Source organism: Myodes glareolus, chromosome 20 (assembly GCF_982192425.1).
Source record: "Myodes glareolus chromosome 20, mMyoGla1.1, whole genome shotgun sequence".
Taxonomy (NCBI): domain Eukaryota; kingdom Metazoa; phylum Chordata; class Mammalia; order Rodentia; family Cricetidae; genus Myodes; species Myodes glareolus.
In genome coordinates this window covers 29,093,861-29,114,302 of record NC_142045.1, presented here as the reverse complement: position 1 = coordinate 29,114,302, position 20,442 = coordinate 29,093,861, and the positions used below count along the sequence as shown (strand labels likewise).

At 36.9% G+C, this 20,442-nt stretch overlaps 1 protein-coding gene across 3 annotated transcripts in view; it reads right to left on the bottom strand.

Annotated features, from left to right (window-relative positions):
• Positions 1-20,442, bottom strand: part of Nbea (neurobeachin) — a 515,411-nt gene that overhangs the window by 217,823 nt on the left and 277,146 nt on the right. For all 3 annotated transcript variants that reach the window (XM_087899501.1, XM_087899503.1, XM_087899502.1), the window contains exons 36-37: positions 19,777-19,885; positions 16,209-16,375 (exon numbers count right to left, since the gene is read on the bottom strand). In XM_087899501.1, the coding sequence (XP_087755627.1) occupies positions 16,209-16,375; positions 19,777-19,885 (276 nt within the window). The remainder of the gene's footprint in view (positions 1-16,208; positions 16,376-19,776; positions 19,886-20,442) is intronic.

Here is a 20,442-nt window from a genome sequence, read left to right as displayed (position 1 = left end):
AAGAACCTGTGAGAACCTGACTAGTGAAAGCATCAGAACTTATGGTGAAGTTACTGTGAAGGCAGGAGTCAAAATTCATTCTAAGACAGCAGTGCACAGTAAAGCACTGTGCCAAGAAATAAAGTCAAGAAAAAAATGGAAAATTACCCTGATACAACTGGAGGACTGAATAGGTAGAATGGACAGGCATGGATCACTAGGATCTGAGCTAAGGTATAGGAGTTTAAGGACTAAGACATACTTTACTATTTCCTGGTAATTCATGTATAAAGGATTGAAGAATCTGGGATGTTTTAGATGTAAAAGTTGTAAACTGTAATATATACAAGTTAATTAGCAATAATAAAAGTTTAGAGCTGTAGAGTTTAGAAATTATTGCTATGTAAGAAGGGGAATTCTTGTCAGGCTCAAATCCCAAAGGGTAAGTTCTTTCCACTTTTAACCTCAGCAGTTCAACTGGTTCTCCTGCCACCCGTCCTCATTCCCAGGGCTGAGCTGGGCCTTCCTGCTCACAGCGTCATGCTGGATCATCAGTGACTCCTCAGCTGGAGCTCATGTCCAGGCTTTTGTAGTTCTCTTTAGTCAGAATGCAAAAGAAGCTACCATCAATTTGTCACCTGGGTAGAGGCTGGACTTTTTATATCTTTGAAGAAACATGGAAACAAAAAGCATCTTGTTGTCCCCATAGAACTGATTCTTCCTTAAAGTCAGAAGGAGACCTAAAAATGTGCCAGGAATGCTGGACCTCAGAGGTCCAGTTAACTTGAGCCTGGGGACAATGATTTTGCAGCTTGCTTCTACTGGAGTATCTTCTCACAATCTCATACTACCCTTTTCATTATTCTATATAACGTAGAATCTCTCTCTCATAAGTCTACCAATCCAGAAGGGAGGGAACTTTGCCTTGTTCATCATGAGCCACAGCATAAGATACCAGTCTTCTAGAGACTATTCCTCACCTCTTAAGCAATTTCAAACAATTAGGGTAAAACAGAGAATTAAAAGAAGAAAAAACTAAAACACACTCAGCACAGCACCAAAGAATTATCATTTTTTTCTGCCCAAATTATGTTATTTGTACATCTGGATTTTATGTATAATAGTTGCGCTATAATTACTTTTTACTTGAAGTGTCAGAACTTCTAAATAAGCACAAATTAGTGTCACAAAAATGTTTACAGACTTTCAAATCTTAAGTGTAGTTAAATTCCAAAAAGTTTACAATGAAAGAAACAACATTCAAACGAAGGCTTTCATTTGAGAAAGACAGAAATTCAAGGGCAGCCACACCAACTGGCAAAGACGGGACAACAACTCGATGATGCTTTAGGACTTGATTCCTTACAACAGTGCCTGCAATGGAAAGCTAAGGCAGCACGGAGCAAAAGTCTTCTGCCCAGCTGCTGCTATAAATCCATTAGATAATGAGAAAAATGGAGAACTCTCCTTTCCTTGTGGCATAGTTAACCAAAGGCAAAAGTAACAAAGGAACAGATAAAGCTAACAGCTTGTGATTTTAATATTCAATGAATCCAAAATAAACCAAATCCTGTTTCTTATAAACGCATGCAAGAAGAAAGAAAATTTAAACATTTCAAATTCTCAAACAACAACACTTCTATTGAACAACTGCAAGAAATAGATAATAATCATACTAGTTGGAGTAACTACAAATCAAAAAAAAAATAAGCGAGGAAGTGAACTGGATGCGAGGATTTGTTACGTTTTCTAATTTTTCTAACAATACATTCAAGACAACTTGTTTTCAAAAATCCAAGTTCTGTCCCTTCTTACAAATTCTAAGCATGTGAGAACTGATGTCATGTACGTAGCATCTGAACACCGACAACTGCCTGCCATTTCATGCAGATTTACAGATATAGCGACACATATATTTGGAGAAAGTAAGGGTAAAACATATGTTTAACCACGATCAGCTAAAGTCCAGGAAGGAAAAACAAAAGTTCAAAGTCAAGAGAATGACATTTCATAGCTTATTCTTATAGATTTTCTTTCTTTTTCAAGATTTATTTATTTACTATTACAGTGCTCTGCCTGAAGGTATGTCTGCACACCAGAAGAGGGCACCGGATCTCATTATAGATAGTTGTGAGCTATCATGTTGTTGCTGGGAATTAGACTCAGGACCTCTGAAAGAGCAGTCAAACTGAGACAGCCTGGAGTTGAGGTGTCTTAGAGCTAAGACACACAGATGAGATGGAATCTGAAAGTTTCTTGAATCTAAGATGCTGTTGTAGGCTTTAACTCAACACTGGAGAGAAGTGAGCAGCCACTGAATTTTAAAACAGATATTAACTAGGCCAATTCCACTACTCAGTGGAGGGATTCAAAAGTTTTGCACTGACTTCTTTTAAACGACAGGAAGTTGCTCCTACAATGATTAATACTTGCAGATGAGCACCTAAATACTGAAAAAAGAAAACAGTATTAGGCAGTGGTGGTGCATGCCTTTATCCCAGCACTTGGGAAGCACAGGCAGGTGGATCTATGTGAGCTCAAGGTCAGACTGGTCTACAGAACAAGTTCCAGGACAGGCTACAAAGCTACATAGAGAAATTCTGTCAAGAAGAAAGAAAGAAAGAAAGAAAGAAAGAAAGAAAGAAAGAAAGAAAGAAAGAAAGAAAGAAAGAAAGAAAGGGGAAAGAAGGAAGGAAGGAAGGAAGGAAGGAAGAGAAAGAGAAAGAAAGAGAAAAAACGTAAAAGCTGAGGCTGAATTTTTTATATTTTGACCCCGAAGCTGATATTGTTTTACTTGGAAAAGTTACAAATTAAAAGGAACTCAGGAAATTAACTGTTACTATATATTATAGCCATATATCCAAAAATATTTATAAACTCAAAAAAAGTTAATAGATGCCATTATTTTGATGATAGAAAAAGTATGGGAACCATAAAGTAAATAATTAAAATTCCAAGCAGTATATATATATCATTAAAGCTTGTGAGCAGCTTTGGCATAAATATATGGTGAGGAATTTTGGTGTGTATGTGTTTTATTTTCTCTTGCTGTTCTTTATTTTTGAGATAGGTTCTCACTCACTGTGTAGTCCTGGTTGGCTTATAACTTGTTTTGTAGACGAGTGTAACCTTGAACTTATAGAGGTCCACCTGCCTCTGTATCCAGAGTGCTAGGATTAAAGGTGAATGCCATCACTCCTATTGGTGGGGAATACTTCTCAATGACCAAACAAAATACTATACATATTTATTTACACTAAAATGATAAAACAGAAAAATGCTGACATATAAATTTCCTTTTAAACTTATTGTCCTTTTGTAAAGGCCATTTATTTAGTGAGGATTTGAAAATTTACAAGTTCATGGTAAACATTTTTAATTTTGATACAGATTAAAAGAAGCAATATAAGACATAGAATAATGCTAAGAACTTATGTGTGAACTCAAGTATCAAGAGATGTGGTGCTCCACAAGGAAGTAGTGAGGTCCTGCCGCTTACTACCCCTTGATCTGGACATAGGAACAAGTATTTGCCTAACTTTGACATAGTTTATTATAAATGAAAATTTAAAACAATGATTCATTTATCTTATTTATATGTGAGTTTTTTTGCTTGCATGCATGAATGTGTACCATGTGTACTGCTGGTGCCCACGGAGGTAAAAAAAAAAAAAAATGGGGTCAGGTGCTCTGGAATTAGCTGAAGAAACAGTTCTTCACTTTTCTCACACTATCTCTAAGTAGATACCATACTTTACAGTTTCCAGATAAATCATGTAAATTAGATTTCCCGGGCTTATATCAGTTTGAAAGTTGTTAAAAGGAGAAGATGATATTCTTGGGACATAACTGTCTAACCCTAAAGTAGCAAAAACTGCGCCCTTACTAGTGATGACACACTACTGGTGCTTTCTTCTTGGAGAATTTGTAAAGGCCTTGATGTCAGTGGTCTACATTTAGTAGACATAACTCTCTACCTGAGTTGTCTGAAGGCTTACATGATGGCAGCCTTCAGTTCTCTTAGATTTCCATTCCAACTGAGCAGTTACTAACAATGCTCACAATGGTCTTTATAGTTATGTCATACATACTTCATGATGATCTTTATATAAGACATTTTGTAGTTTTCTCAAATGTCACCTTATATAAAACACATAGAATTATAACTATAATGTAAAACACAAAATTCCGCTGAAAAGAGGATTTGTCACACCAAATTAAACAGTCAAAACTTACATTATTTTTAACATAGAAGAACTGGTGGGAGCCAAACATACTGCGCTAATATTATTAATCTTGCAGCTATATCAAAGCAAAGAGCATCCTCATGATATTTGCTTAGAGGATGGTGTGGCCAATTCATACTTTAATTATTGGTAAGCATGGCTCTGGAGCATAAGATACTGGGAACTGAATGTGAAGTCCTCATGGTTTTTCATTACTTTTTCCAATACGGCTAGAGGTTAACTTCCTTATGTGACAGATTCTGTACCTTCAATCTGTTTCTGTATAAGGAGATATGGGACTTACTGAATTTAAAAATTAGCATCTGAGAAGTTACATAATCACATGTATTAAATAGTGTCTATAAATCAACAACAGAGAGGTAATGAAATAGGACACCATATCAAAATAAACACTGAAATAAATTTGCAAAAACTTCATGGCTTTAAGAACAACAAAATTTAAAGCTGACTTAAAAACAGTCACACATTATTTCCATAACATTTTGCCTCTTAATAACAGACTGTTAAATGCAGCAAATGCTGTCAGGAAGCAGGTTACGAATCAAAACAGTTGTTTTATAGTGAGTAGTATGCATTAGAAAGGGTCTGGTGGAGTGCTTTGGCAATAACACCCATCCAGCCACACTTAGTCCACCAAACTGCCCATCTTAAGGTGCTGCTGTTTATCTGTTTTACTGAGGTCCTCCCGCAGGGAGGCTATGGGAACACTGTGCTGTCAAGGGTGTGAATTAAAGGAACAGAGACGACAGTAATCAGCCTTTTTCTCTGTATCCTAAAGGTTCCTGCCCAGGTACTTAAAATACCACAAACATAAATAGTCGTCTCTCTATTCTAACGTATTCATGACAGATGACTTCAAATATAGCACTCTACGGCAAAGACTTTCCAAGTAGCCGGCAAACCATTATCAATGACACATAACAAGGAACTGCTATAAGAAGAGTATTAAAGCACAAGTTACAATCTAACACATGTGGCTTTACTGTACCTATAGCATAGCACACCACTGCAAACTAACTTACCTCGTTTATTTATTCAGTCATTTCTTCCTTTCATTAAAAAAAATCAAAAATATATGTAGTTACAAAACAGACACTCCCGAGATTCATATTAACTCTTTAATGCACCTTTCTTGTTAGAATGTAAGGAGCTGAGCAGTGTTTTGAGGAACTTAAATATTTAATTGAAACTATCCATATCAAAAATCAAAAAGCCACAGAGTCCACACACTTATTTCACTATGCAAATAGCGTATCAAAGTATCATCTTCAATGATTCCAGCCAACAAGCTCAAGGGTCTGTCTAACTTAGTCCTTGGCAATACTGTTTTATAGCTCTGTGAATGCAGACTTTTTAACAATTGCATTAAGGACTAGAGGTTGTGATGGACTCACTTTAAGAAGGGGAAACCATCACAAGTTTTCAATTTTATGCCCTTTTTAAAGTTATGGACAAATTCCAATCCTGGGAATTTGAGAAAAAAAAAAGTAGACACCGAAGACTTCTGTGGCTAAGAAAGCAGTTCAATGTTTGTGAGACTGGTTGTTTTTATCTGCAAATTGCTGTCCTCTGTCATATGCATCTGTGTGGTTTATGTACTTAACTGCATGTGTTACTGATTTTAAAAAGACTCTTCTGAAAAACTGACCAAAAATTATTATCCCAATTTTTAAAAATCATAGTTTAGGTCAATAAAAAAGGGTCAGGGAGCCTCCAGTCCAACCCTTCACACCCAAGCAGACAGCTGTGCTGCAGTCTCCATTTCCAGGCCCTCCTAGACGGTACTCTGTAGTGTGCCCCGTATTAGAGTTCTGCTGCTTCTTTTCATTTTCATCTGTATTATATTTTGTTTTAAGGAAGATGAACTTTGAGACTCTTTTTTTTTTCCCAAGACAGTGTTTCTCTGAGCAGCCCCGGCTGTCCTGAAACTCTCTTTGTAGACCAGGATGTCCTCAAACTCACTGAAATCCGACTGCCTCTGTGTCTGGAGTGCAGGTATTAAAGGTGTGTGCCACTACCACCTCACTGAATTTTTGTGTCTTAAATTCTGGCTAAACATAGTAAAGGCCTTTTAATCTTCCTCCTTGGAGTCCCTTGCCTATCTCAGACCATTTCTCTAAAAAAGGAAGATTGAAAATATGCTGACATCTCCCCTTTCATCCTAAATATTGGAACTCCATGAATAATTCAAAGTCAGTACCAAATAAGCATTTCTCCTTTTCAATTTCTGAACCTCTGATAACTGATCTTCAGCAGCGCTCCCTCCCCAGCCGCATCTGATCATCTGCGTCACCACATGCTGGAGGGCAGTCTTAGGTTGCGGCTCTGTTCTCACAATCTACAACTTGCTGTTTCTTCTCTCCTATTGTCTCCTTGACTCTTTCAATCCCTCCTTCCATAACCATCTCAGAAGAACTACAGTCTACTGAGTGACCCCTTACTCGCTGAGGACTCTCACACCTTACATTGCTTAAGACAGGATGATTACTGTACTGTTTTAACTAACCCAGGTGCTATCAATATTTCAGCAACACAACTTACATATTTTACGTTACTACAGTCTACTGAGTGACCCCTTACTCGCTGAGGACTCTCACACCTTACATTGCTTAAGACAGGATGATTACTGTACTGTTTTAACTAACCCAGGTGCTATCAATATTTCAGCAACACAACTTACATATTTTACGTTGCACATTCCTAGATGAGAGCTTGACACTTTAAACTATTTGAATATTTCTAGCAAAATGTTTCTTTTCATCCCGAATAACTTGTTATTTTACATAGAATAGTGCTATGAGATAAACATTTTTTAATATATATCTAGTGAAAAACCATCTGAACTCCCAAAGAAGCTGAGTCCATTTGTGTTTCTATAGGGATGTGTGAGGATTGCACATACGTCATTCATATCCTTCCCAGTTCTTGTATGGTGCTGAATGCCATTACTTGCTGAACTACCTTGCTAGCCCATCTCTCTTGCTTTCATTTGGACATTTCAATAAATACATAATTGAATTTTGTTTTGACTTTTTGTAGGAGCTGATACTGAGCATCCTTATGTGCTTCATGTCTATCTGCCATTTCATTCATGTGAAGTGTCTCCTCCAGGGCTTTGCTGGTTGTTCACAACCAGCAAAAACAGTTGATACGAAGCAACAACTGTTTCCTATCATTATATACAGAAAGTACATTCTATATTCTAGCTATAAATCTCCTGTAAACTATGGGATTTACGGTGGAGATGTTCTTTCATATGCTTAGGTTCTTTTGACTTTTTTTCACCCACTGAAATAGATATTTAGTTTTGATGATGGCCACTTTGTGATGGTTTTCTTTTTTAAATTTATTTTATTTATACTGTGTTTGCCTGAATATACATCTGTGTACCATCTTAAAGCCTGATGCCCAATGGATGCCAAAAGAGGGCATCAGATCCTTTGAAACTAGAGTTACAGACAGTTGTGAACATGTTGTCACATGTGAGTGCTGGGAATGGAACCCAATTCTCAAGACAAGATCAGCTGATGCTTGTAACTGCTGAGTTATCCTCTCCAGCCCTATGATTTCTTTTATTCTTTTATGAATCAAATCTTTAGTGACTAATCAGATTAATCATTCTACCAGATGAGATCACAAAAAATTTGTTTTCTTCTTTAAGTTTTACAATTTCAAGTTTTACATATAAGTTTGATACCTATTTCGAGTTAAGTTTTATTTGTGACTGCAGAACAGGCTGCTCCAATTTTTGTATGTCTCCAGTAATAGTTCTTGGGAAAAAAGTCCATTGTGTCTTTAGTATATTGCTTTCCTAATGTCATGGTTACAACCAACCAACCAAACAACAAAGACCCCTTGACTCGCAAAGCTCCAGTTGCTATGTGTTCCCTGGTGCCTGGATGACGGGACAATGTCCTCAGCATTTCTTTGAGAATGTGACTTCTGGTAACGACTTAGGTGAGAACACTTTCATTTTGCCATAATTAAAGTAAGAATTTTTGTTGGATATAAAACTTTGGATTCACAAGGTCTCTTCTGGGCTCCAGGATTTTTACAAGAAAGCTATTATCTTGTGAGCTTCAGTCCCACTAGATATAACATATATTGTGCTTGTTTATTTGTTCTTACATAGTTTCTCTCAAAATTTTCCTATCTTTGGTTTTTCAGATTCATTTTGGTATGTTTAGATACAATATTTTTTAATATTATTTTTTTTTCTGTGTGAAGTCTCTATACCTAAGTCTCTATGTTTCAGCCATTTTCTTAAAGTAAGTTTCCTGTACCCATTCTCTCTCTCTCTTTCTCTCTCTCTCTCATAACTGGGATGGCAGACCTTCTGGCACTGTGCCGTAGATTGTGAAGTCTGCTCACACCCCTGCTCTTCAACTCTGAAAGCCCATGATCTATCTTTATGTTCCCCCTCTTTCCCCTGCCAACTTCATTCTACTACTGAGTACACATAGCTAAGTTTTCATGTCAGTGACTTCATCTCCTCTTTGAGCGCCTTTTCGTGCACTCCATTTCTTTGTTGAGATCTTATTCTCGGACATTCTTTAAAAGGAAATTTGCGTTTATTTCTTAGATGTTGGTTACAATGGTTGCACTGAAATCATCGACAGTTCCACATCTGCAGCATTACTGGGTTCAGCATCTATTAGTTATGTCCACTTGAGAAATGGTGAGATTTTCCTGGCTCTGTTCACTGAGCAATTCTGGAAGGCACCTGAGGATGCTGTGGGACTGGGTGACATTAACTTCTTTTTGAGAATTTCTCTTTGCTTTAGCTTTTTCAGTCAATTAAAGCTGTCTGCCTTGCCTTGATTAACTAGGCCGCACTCCTGAAACCAGCTCGGCTTTAGGAGCACAGGATGGGTTTGTTTGAGCCAGGCAGTTATGGCATGGAAGAATAGGATTGTAATCCTCAAAACTAGCACAATAAGAAAAATACCCAAGCTTATATCAATAGTACCAAATCTTGAGATGCATATTTTTAAAAAAATTCAAATTTTAGACTCCTGTCAATGCAGAAAGAAAAATCAACAAAATTAATTTAAATGTTAAAGTATGCTAGGTCTCGTAGTATGACTGAGTAAAAAACAAAAATTGGCATATCTATGTTAAAAGTAAGCACTTTTATGTGACGGTGGATTATTATAGGGAGGACATTCCTTCATATTTAATATAGATTTGATAAGCAGAATTTAGACATGATCAGTATACAGTTCCCACAACGAGAAAGACAGGCACAGGGCAAGCCTTTCAAACAGAGCCACCGCAGACCTCCTGCAGGGCGATGAGGGTAAGCACGGAGGAGCAGGGCTGGCAGAGTTAGAGCGAGCCAGGGAGTGCTGTGGGCAGAGGAGATGCTGGATCGACAGACGGCAGGTCTTAACAGGGTGAGCTCACATTCTTATCTGTTCTGTGCATAGCTTCACTGAGCAGTTAGACTTATCTTTGTCAACATAAATCAGATCCCATTGCCCTGCAGTTCAAAGTTCTTATTATTTTCACACCTCCCAGGAACAAAGTTACACATTTTCAATATGATCTATGAGGTCACTGATCATGTTGCTCATATGTTACTCTCCTGTTGACTCTTCAAACTACTTCAAGCTACCTTCAAGCTCTTATCTCCACTGTTCATTAAATACTAGACAAATTACTCTTTTTTTCCTGTTCATCTTGTTAGTTTCCAGGTCAAAGTTTTAGTAATATTTGTCTCCTAAATGACTTAAATCCTACTATTTGCAGACACTTATCTAACAATCACTTCCAATTTTAGCTCAAACAAAGCTTCTTCAAAGAACTCTTCCCTAATAGAAAAGTCCTGGAGGGCCTGTACTTTTCCTTGCTGGCATTTCCCACAACTTTGCATGTCTGTTACCATTTATTTAATATCATTTTTTTCCAATAACCAATAAGCCCAGACTTGAGGACAAGTTTGCTTACAACTATGCTAGCACAGATAGGAGTCAAACTTTAATTTATTGATAAAAAATGAATAAAATAATTAACATATTGGGGGCAGTATTACATTTAATAGGCTCTTTGCAAGTAGCCAAAAGAAGAAACAAAGAATACTAGATCTTATATCAGACATTGTATACACATCAATTCATTTTACTTTTAATGAAGTAGAAACTGTTTACTCTATTTTATTCATTAAACAACCTGAGGAACAAGGAATTTATTTGTTGAAGGTTAATACAGAACACAGGAAATAAACAGTAGAACTTCATGTTATTAAGCTCAAATCTTGTATGATAAAAGCCACCTCTAAAGCAAGCCAAAACACTATTGACACACGGTAATATAGCACACAGAGACCTTCAAGAATGAATTCAATTTCAAGAATATATACTGAATTTAACTTTAGGTAAATATAAAATAATATGATTCCTTGAGGATCTATCAAACAACCTTGCTGTTATTTGTCCCTCCTCTCCTTCTGTACTGACCTTCCTCCCTCCTCCCCATTTGGAGTCCCCGGGCCCATCCCCCCTTTACATCACAGCACCTATTCCTACCATTCCCCCCTCAAGAATCCCCCTCCCAACAGGGTCCTTTTTTACTTTCCTGGTTCCTGCTGTTATTCCAGGTTATAGATTCACATCTGAAGCTTTGGGGCTGAGAACCACACACAAGACTATAAATGTAAATGTCTTTCTATATCTGGGTTACCTCACTTATATTTTCTTTCTAGTTTCATCAATTTGCCTGCAAATTTCATGACTTCTTCTTCTTCTTTTCTTTGTTAAACAGATTTAGCTTTCCATTGTGTTTATGATTAGTCTCTGCTCATCAGTTAAAGGACACAGGCTGTTTCCACTTCTTGGCTACTGTGACTAGAGTGGCGGTGGATGTAGATGAGTCTTTGAGGGTAGGATGTCAAGTCCTTTGGGCACATGCCAAGGGTTGTTACAGCTGCATCGCATGGGAGATTGATTTTAATTTTTTAAAAGATTCTCTATACTGATTTTCAGAGCAGCTGCTCCAATTTTCATTCCTACCAACGGTGACAAGGGCTCCTCCTTCCCCACCACCTCAGCAGCATGTTTTTTAGCGGTTCTTTTGTTGATTTTTAGTCATTATGACTAGAATGAGATGAAATCTCAAAGTTGATTTAATTTGCATTTCTTGAATTGCAAAGAATGATGAGCACTTTTTGAGATATTTCTTAGCTATTTTGATTTCTTCTATTGAGAATTGTTTACATCCCTAGCCCATTTTTAAAAAATTAGGTCCTTTTTGTCCCTTCTTTGTTTTGTATATTCTGGATATTAATTTTCTATCAGATATATAGCTACAAACATATTCTTCCATTCTGTGGATTTATTTTTCACTTGATTGGTTGTTTCTTTAGATGTACAGAAGCTTTTTTTTTAATGAGTTCTCAGTTACCAACTGTAGGTCTTAACTCCCAGAGAAATGGAGTCCTATGAAGAAAGTCCTTTCCTAAATTTAAGTAATGTATGATTCTACCCATGTTTTAGTCTAGCAGTGTTAGCACTTCAGCTTTCAAAATGATGCCTTTGATCCACTTGAGATAATTTTTGTGTAGGGTGACATATATGGATATAATTTCATTCTTCTGCATGTGGACATGGAGTTTTTTCAGGACCTTTGTTAAAAATGCTTTTTCAACATTTTCTTCAATGAATGCAATATATGTTTAATGCTGTTTTTTTGTCTCTAATATCAAATGACTGTAGTTATAAGTACTCATGTTTGGCTCTTGAATTTTATTCCATTGATCTACACCTCTGTTTTGTGCCAATATTATATTATTTTATTATTATAGCTCTAAAATATATCTTGAAGTCTAGAATGTAAATAAGAGCCACAGACTAACAAAAGCCCCAGTATTAGGCACTAAAAACTTGATTTTGAATAGTTAGTCACAGGTTATTGACAGGGTAGTTCTAACATTCCCTAGAACAGTGATTCAAACTTCCTAATGCTGTGACCCTTTAATACAGTTCCTCATGTTGTGGTGATCCCCAACCATAAAATTATTTCATTGTTTCTTCATAACTGCAATTTTGCTACTGTTATCTCATATGTGATTCCCCAAAAGGGTCATTACCCATAGGTTGAGAACACCACTCTAAACAATATTGCTGTTACCCTTGGTTATTTTTCAGAGACTGATGGTAAGCCCTACTGCTGAAGACACTGTACACATAGGGCACAGTACTCAATTTATTTAAGCTTTATCTCATGTAAAGCCTCCTGCCTGTGGTACCAGAAAATACTATGCAAGCTACCAAGGGAGGGAAACAATTAATAGCCTTAACCAGCTCAGATACCTGTGAATCGCAACAATGACCAGCATAACAAGGTATCTGGATAGGCGCAAGAAGTGGCACTTGCATGTCTGTGATAAGCAAGAGTTGTTTCATTATACTCTAGGCCCAATCAACAGGAGAGAAATCATGCCTGGTACTAGAAACCTAGTCAGTTTCCCAGGGTTAATGAGTTAAAAAATCTTAGAAAGGATCTACTACTGCCATTTTGCTAGACCAGCATATTTCCTAACTATATTCCAAAGTTATCCTGATATCCACAGCTAAGGGAAGCTTTCACTCCTCTTCAAAGACACTTCTCTTTGCAGTAAATGGTGATCATCATGGAAAACCATTTTTGAAGACAATGCAGCAATCTATGGAATGTGAGGATTCCAGACAAAATGGACACACCTGCAACACATCTCCTGTTTCTATGGTTCAGAGAACACCATGTAAGAGGAACAGAAAATTTCTAAGAGCCAGAATACCAGGAAGCAGGCTAGAAATGGCTGCTTAAGCAAGACTGGAACAATGGCAGTATCAGTAGACATACTAATGGATAGGGAGAAAAATCTCACTGGGTTTCTACAGAAAGTATCACAGGCGACTAACTAATGACTGCTGAGAGATGGAGAATTAGCCTCCCCCAGGCATGGTTCCTCTAATTGGTTATCCAATACAAAGTGGTCATCCCTGAAATCATGAACACACTAACAACAAAAATGGACTCAGAAGGTTATATTTATATATTCATGCATATTTATATATATTTATGCAATAATAACAAAGAATAAGATCCTATTAATATGAGAGTGGGGGGACATAGAAGGAGTTGAATGGAGGAGGGCTGGGGAGGGCTATAGGGAAGAAAAAAAGGGGGAAGTGCTAAAATTCTATTTTGATTAAAACATAAAAATAAATAAATGTAAAAGAATATGTATTGAGCATCTGTTATATGTAGAGTACTATATTTTGGGTATAGAGTTAAAAGCAAAAGTCCATAATACCAGGTTAAAGAAATAAACATTTAATTTTAAGGGCTATGAAAAAGTTTAAAGCTAATAAATTCAAGAAAGTGATGAAAGAACAGAAAAGTGTGAAAATTTGATAAAAATGACCAGAGAAAGACGGACTAAACAGAAACTTGAGTCTGAAAAGACTGGAGAGGAGACACAAACAAAGCAAGGTCAGCCTGCTAACAATGCAGGCAGAAGCCAGTGTGATGCAGGGGAAGCCATGAACTGTGAGGGTACACATTATGACAGGAGGCCAAATGTGCAGCAGGGGAACCAAGTAATCAAGGGAGCACAGAGATTTATGACTGTCAAATACAGTTAAGCATCCCAGAAAAATGAACTCTAATCAAAATATGCTCACTCCATTTGGAAACATGCTTTTCAGTTCCCCTGAAAGATAACAAAAATTTCAATGTGCAATTAATACTATTTGTTGCTGTATTAAAATGAGAAATGTGAGAACCAATTTCCTTATATTTATAAAGTGATTCTAATTTGCAATATGTACAATATTTATATCTAATGTACAACATGCAAAAGTTAACAATTATACGAAAGCCAAATCTTCCCAAGGCATTCATTTATTATTTGCTTGTTTGTTTATTTGTATGTGTGCACACAGTGGCAATCACGTGGAGGTCAGAAAACAACTTGTGTGAGTCAGTTCTCTCCTTGCACTGTCTAGGTCCAGGGGTCAAATCCAAGTGTTCAGAATTGGGAGCTTTCCCTCAGAGCCTTCTCATTGGCCCTAGAAGCTACATTTGTAACATCACAGGAAAGTATTCAAAAGCACTGGTTAATTTACAATATTTTGCGACATATTGAGAAATTCACGATTTCCATTGGAATGTGGGGGGCTGCACACAATTATTTAATAAAAATATTGTTGACTGTAGTATCACGCAGTCACAAAGACTTTGGTGTTTGTTGCATGGACTTTCCTCTGAACTGGTATGCCTTTCTGGAAGGAGGCTTATGGAACTTAAGATGTAAACCAAACATACTAGGCTCAAGAAGCTCCTGAAATGTAAAGGACTTACAAGCCCCTCTCACAGTTCTCTGGGCAGTGACAGTTACTGGGAAGACGAGGTCTCAGATCTGGACTTTCTTTCAAGTTGTGTAGGGAGCTGCAAGAACACAGCTTGCATGAGTCGGTGCCATTGCATTGCACTTATGTGCCTGTTAAACATCCCCAACTAACTCAGAGACAGTCACTAAGCTAGATTTGAGTATAATTATTTCTTTTGTCTACTGTTGGTGCCCTCCTTGCAGTTAACAGACATGCGTTCATGTCTCTTCTGAAAAAGGGACATAAATGCACCTGCATAGGAAAGGACAGAATCAAAGATGAGTTGGCCTGAGATGGGTGATGAGACATGTAACTGTGATTGATCTGTCTGAGGGGGTGGCATGAGGGACACTTCCTGTGTGGTATAAGGTTGTGCACCTCCCTGACATAGTGGCACTGCATATTTTCCCCTTGGAAGGTGATGAGATATGCAGTCAAGTCTGAGCCACCCGAGAGTGGAGTATCCTTGGGGTAAGACCAATGTGGGAGGTCTTGTGTTTAATGGAGTCAGCCTTGCAAATGCAGAGCCTGACGAGACAGTGCAGTCCCTGATAGTAACATGCATGGCTGCTATGAGGTTATTATAAATGTCAAGTACTTAGTGTTCCTTTTCTAAGGCGTTAGGCTGTATAGTATTACCTTAAATACAAAACCACTAATATTTTCTCAAATCTTTCTTGTAACCCCAGGACAGACTGTCACGTCTCCTCTAACAGAATTGCTTCTCCCAGAACGTTTCACAGTGGTATCAGGTCTATATTCTGCAAATTACCACAATGCTGGAAGTTTAGTAAAAACGTGATGGGGCTCAATAAAAGAGATACAAGCAAGATGACACCAGCAAATTAAACACAGTGAGGTTTTTCATTAATTTTTAAAAAGTGTGTAGAGACCAAAAAAAACCCCACCTTATATGCCCATAAACTTTAGAAAACAGAAAATTTATGTTTCATAAATGATCGGTTTTGGTGTAATTGTGCTATGGCAGCATAAATACAATTTGAGATTAAAAAAAATCCTTAAATTTGAGTTGAGAGTGAAAAGAAACCATTCTAAACTAATGTGTCACTACTCTATAGTAAGTGATTATATTTCATTACCATATAAAATTAAAGGTAAAAATGACAAACTTAATTTTAAAAGTCCTTTAAAAAGACAGGGACATTGTACACCTCACATTCATGCATAAGTAAATGTTATGTCACTACCTATTACTCTAAAATAGAAATTAGTAGCATAAGAGAAAATTCAAAACATGTACTTTTTATCCAGGCAGTGGTGGTGCACACCTTTAATCCCAGACTCAGGAGGCAGTAGCAAGTGAATTTCTGAGTTCGAGGCCAGCCTGGTCAGTGAGTTCCAGGACAGTCAGGGCTAAGGAGGAAAATTCTGTTTCAAAAAAACCAAAAACTAACCAACAAACAAAACAAAAAAAACATCATTTAGGGTTTCATCTAAATTGTTAAAATAAAGATTTGAACTAATAAAGCCTATTTTCATATTTTTGAGTTATATTTAAGTAATCAATGTGTGGCCCTGGTGGAAATGGGTTTATTTTTCTCTTATATATGTGTTACTCTCTTCCTCCACACCCATCCTCCGCACGCACCTGTGTGAAACAGCCCCCCAGGCACCATGCTTGTTCGTGAGGATGTTGAGAATCTTCTGCTTTAGCTGGTTGGCTGTCACATGGTCACGGTGCTTGGCAGCACTGATGAGGTGGTCACACATTTTCTCCTCCTCTCTCCTGTCAGCAGCATACTGTGCACACTGTGACTGTGAAGACATGCAACAAGTAAGAACACACAATGTAGAGTGAAAAAAATGCTGCCTACCCTTAAGCTAAAGGGAAGAAGAACTGAATTTAAAACCACCATTTGACATAATATAAGACTCTGTTCTAAGAAAGGCAGAACCACCTTTCAAATTAGAAAACAATGTGTTCTTTTGAAAAGTATATGTAAAGTATTTCGAGAAACGTTAACATAATTAATGCTTTTCTACTTAGGGTCACTTCTTTTTTTTTTCTTTTTTTATTTGATTTTTATTGAGCTCCACATTTTCTCTGCTACTCTCCCTACCTCTCCCCTCCCCTTCAACCCTCTCCCAAGGTCCCCATGCTCCCAATTTACTCAGGAGATCTTGTCTTTTTCTACTACCCATGTAGATTAGATCTATGTATGACTCTCTTAGGGTTCTCATTGTTAAATCTGATATCAGTGTCAGAATTAATCATTAAGAAGAAATAATTAAAAAGTTCACTAAACTTAATTCTACTTTTTAAAGCCAATTTAACATGCCTCACTTAAAATAAACATATATGATTCCAATAATTACTTTGAAAATAAAAACCTTGTCATTTGCCATATAATTTTTTGCTTCCTTAAAGACAATGTAGCATAGAAAAAAATTACTTAGATATTTAGCAGATGGGTTTTGTTTCACATTTTAAGCATTTTGTTTCATATTTTATTATGTTTGCTTTTTGCCCCTAATTTCCGATCTATAAAATGAGGAGCAAAGACAAGGTTTTCCCAGGTTCCCGTCTAACTCTAATATTTAATGCTTCAAAAGGTCTCATAAGAATCATTCTTAGTCTCATCTTCCCACTTCCATAGCCCTCAGTTGTCATATCTGCATCTTATTTCTGTTTTATCATTCTAGCATCACAGATGATCAATAGATCTTTTTACGAAAACCTCTGATGTAGAACTGAAAAGACACTTGAGTTTTAGATTAGCTACTGTGCAGACTGGCTCAGTCTGTGATTTTAGAGTTACATGTCAAACATCTAAGAAAATACATGTGACCAGCTCCAGTTATGACCACTGTGCAAAGGCCTCTTGCGTAGGAGGCACGGGGACACAGTCCTGTCTGCTGACACACACTCTAGGCAAGCTTTCTCGTCTGCAGAAATAACCCGTAAAATTCAAAGAAGAATTAATTCATTTTTCAATTTATCTTTTTGTACAGGGAATCACCAATTAGTACAAAGATCTGTAACAATAATGTGGTTAATATTTCATTAGCGCACTGAAGGGTAAAATTAAATTTTCATTTTTTTTCTTGACAATTACAGTATTAACTAAGAAAAAAGTCTTAACTGTGAAACACCTAGCTCAAATTAAATACGTTTCCCCTTAACTGCAGAGCTCTATGAGGGCTACAGAGCATTGTCAAGCCTAGTTAAATGTCATACCATCTGCATTTTTTATAATTTAAAACTGATATATTGGAGGCTGGAGAGATGCCTGCTCTTCCAAAGGTCCTGAGTTCAATTCCCAGCAACCACATGGTGGCTCACAACCATCTGTAATGAGGTCTGGTCCCTCTTTTGGCCTGCAGGCATAGACACAAACAGAATATTGTATACATAATAAATAAATAAATATTTTTAAAAAACTGATATATTTAGAACACACACCCACACACAAACACACACCCACCCTCTAAACACATAAATACATACACCGATACAGACAGACACATACACACAAAAGCACATATATACACGCACACACAAACATACACACAGGCACAAATACAGACACATACACTCACAAGCACATAGATGTACATACACAAAGTTACACGAACAAAGTTACAGACACATACACATTCTAACATGAACTAAACAAATGTAAGCATTTGACCTGAAAAACCAGTGGGTATCTGTTAATTAACAGTGACTATTCTCTCAAAGTTAGACTTCTGTTAGCAGTATACATTGTGGATATGAGTCCTAAAAGCATCCAGCCTTCATGTCCACTACCTTCAGAAGCTTTCACTACTCCTCCTGCACAACCACAGGGAGACTAAACTCACCACTACCTCAGAAAAAAGCTACACTTGGGGTGAGTCTGACAAAATCTCACTTCTCTACTAGGGAAGACACAGATGGACATAGGATACAGAGACAGACGTTGGGATTGTTGAATAATCACTGTGGTCAGAAGAGCAACTACAAAACAATGTCTCAATATTCCTTATGTGGGACAGTATAAACAGATGAGAAAGAAACACTGCCCTTATCTTAATGTCCTTTTGATTAAATATGTGCTAAAGGACACAGCTAATATCTGCATGTCTGAAAATATATTTAAAATGTTCCGCAAGACAAATATTGGTCTGTTATATCACCACAAAAAAACCCTAAATTCTTAGTATAACTATGATTGTCTCAAAATTGATCCTGCAGACAATCCAGTTAAAGTTTTAAATCTTTCTTACTTCCACAGTCAAAATGCAATTAAAGATTCTTTTTTAAAAAATTCTGACAACTTATATATAAATATATTTTTCAAAAAAGAAATAATTTGCTTTTTCTAGCCATCCAAAATATTGCATGATATCCTGATAAATATCTAACAATTTATTGCTGAAGTGATATGAAACTTAACTTTGGCAAACTATATGGCACTCTACTTTTTTATTGATGTTTCAAGCAGTCTTTTAAATACAGTATTTACAATGCCATACATGAAGTACCTGTTATCCATCTGACCAGTCAAGGGGTGGCTGTGTGTATGAAAGTGACAACAGATATTTTTCTGTCTTATGCTTTTCAGTTGTCAAGGTCAGAGATCAGCAGACCTGGTCCATCAATGAGCATGACTCAGTGAGCTGCTCTCCTGAGATAAAAACCCCATGGAACCTAGAATGGTTGGCTCTCTTCTCTAACTTCACTTATTGGCATGATGCACCAAGAAAATGAACTGCTGCAGTTATAACTCTAAGGCCACCAGGAGTCCGTGTAAGCCAACCATTAGGCCATCTATATATTTCTGAAATGCACTGTTTCAAAAACTGAGTGACTTGAAATATTGAACTGCTGTATTTAAAAGAGTGAAACTAGAAGAACTTGCTGAACTGCATGTGAGTCCATTCATAAAAGCACATAAACATCCATCTGCACCTAGTTGTCATGAAAAGCTCTCATAGACTAAAAACAAGGAATCTCAAGGTTCTAAGTGTCTTTATACTAGTCGAGAATAATGTCGGGCTCTCTTCCCCCATGGTAAGGACAGGACGGAGTGACACGATGTTAATGTACCAGTGTTTTGATTGATACTGAGGAAAGTCTCTAACAGCATGAACTCAGATGCCTCCAGTGGCATTCTCTCCTTCAGTATGTCTTATGTCAGGTAACAAACGGGTGATGCCTGACTTAACCTTACCTCAAACTCTGCATGCTTGTGTACATCCTCTGCTCTCTGTCTGTTCAAGATGAACTCAGCTTCATTAGCAACACGGACTATGTGGTCTTTCATAGCATGGCACAGCAATCTGAAAAGGCAAATACCATTGGAATTACTATTTCCTCATGGCTCTTTTCTTTGGAGGAGTGTCCAATTATTTTACATTAATACAATTTTACTATTCCAAAAGTTATGCATAAAACTTACATAAAGCTAGGTTATAAAGGAGAGGATAAATCTGACCATAACTGCAGCATGCTTAGCAAGGCCAATGATAGGCATGAAGAACTTCTACAACTCCCACATGAGGAGATTCTAAAGTCTCAGAACTACAATGAAACAAAGATTTAAACAAATGCAACAGTAGGGCTCATTATAAAGCTACTTCCAAAAAAAAAAAAGAGGGATAATTGGATTATGGGATAATAGCTTTGTACTTGTGAGTTATTGTTTTTAGACAAATATATTGGTATTGATTCTTATATATTGATACAAACTTAAATTATGTTGACTATTTTAGGCATGCATGCTTTTACCTCTGTTTAAAACATTTTTATGTATTGACATATATATATTGTATTGATATATGTATATTTTACCATATTGCATTATACACTTCTACCTCTGATTAAGATACTTATATAT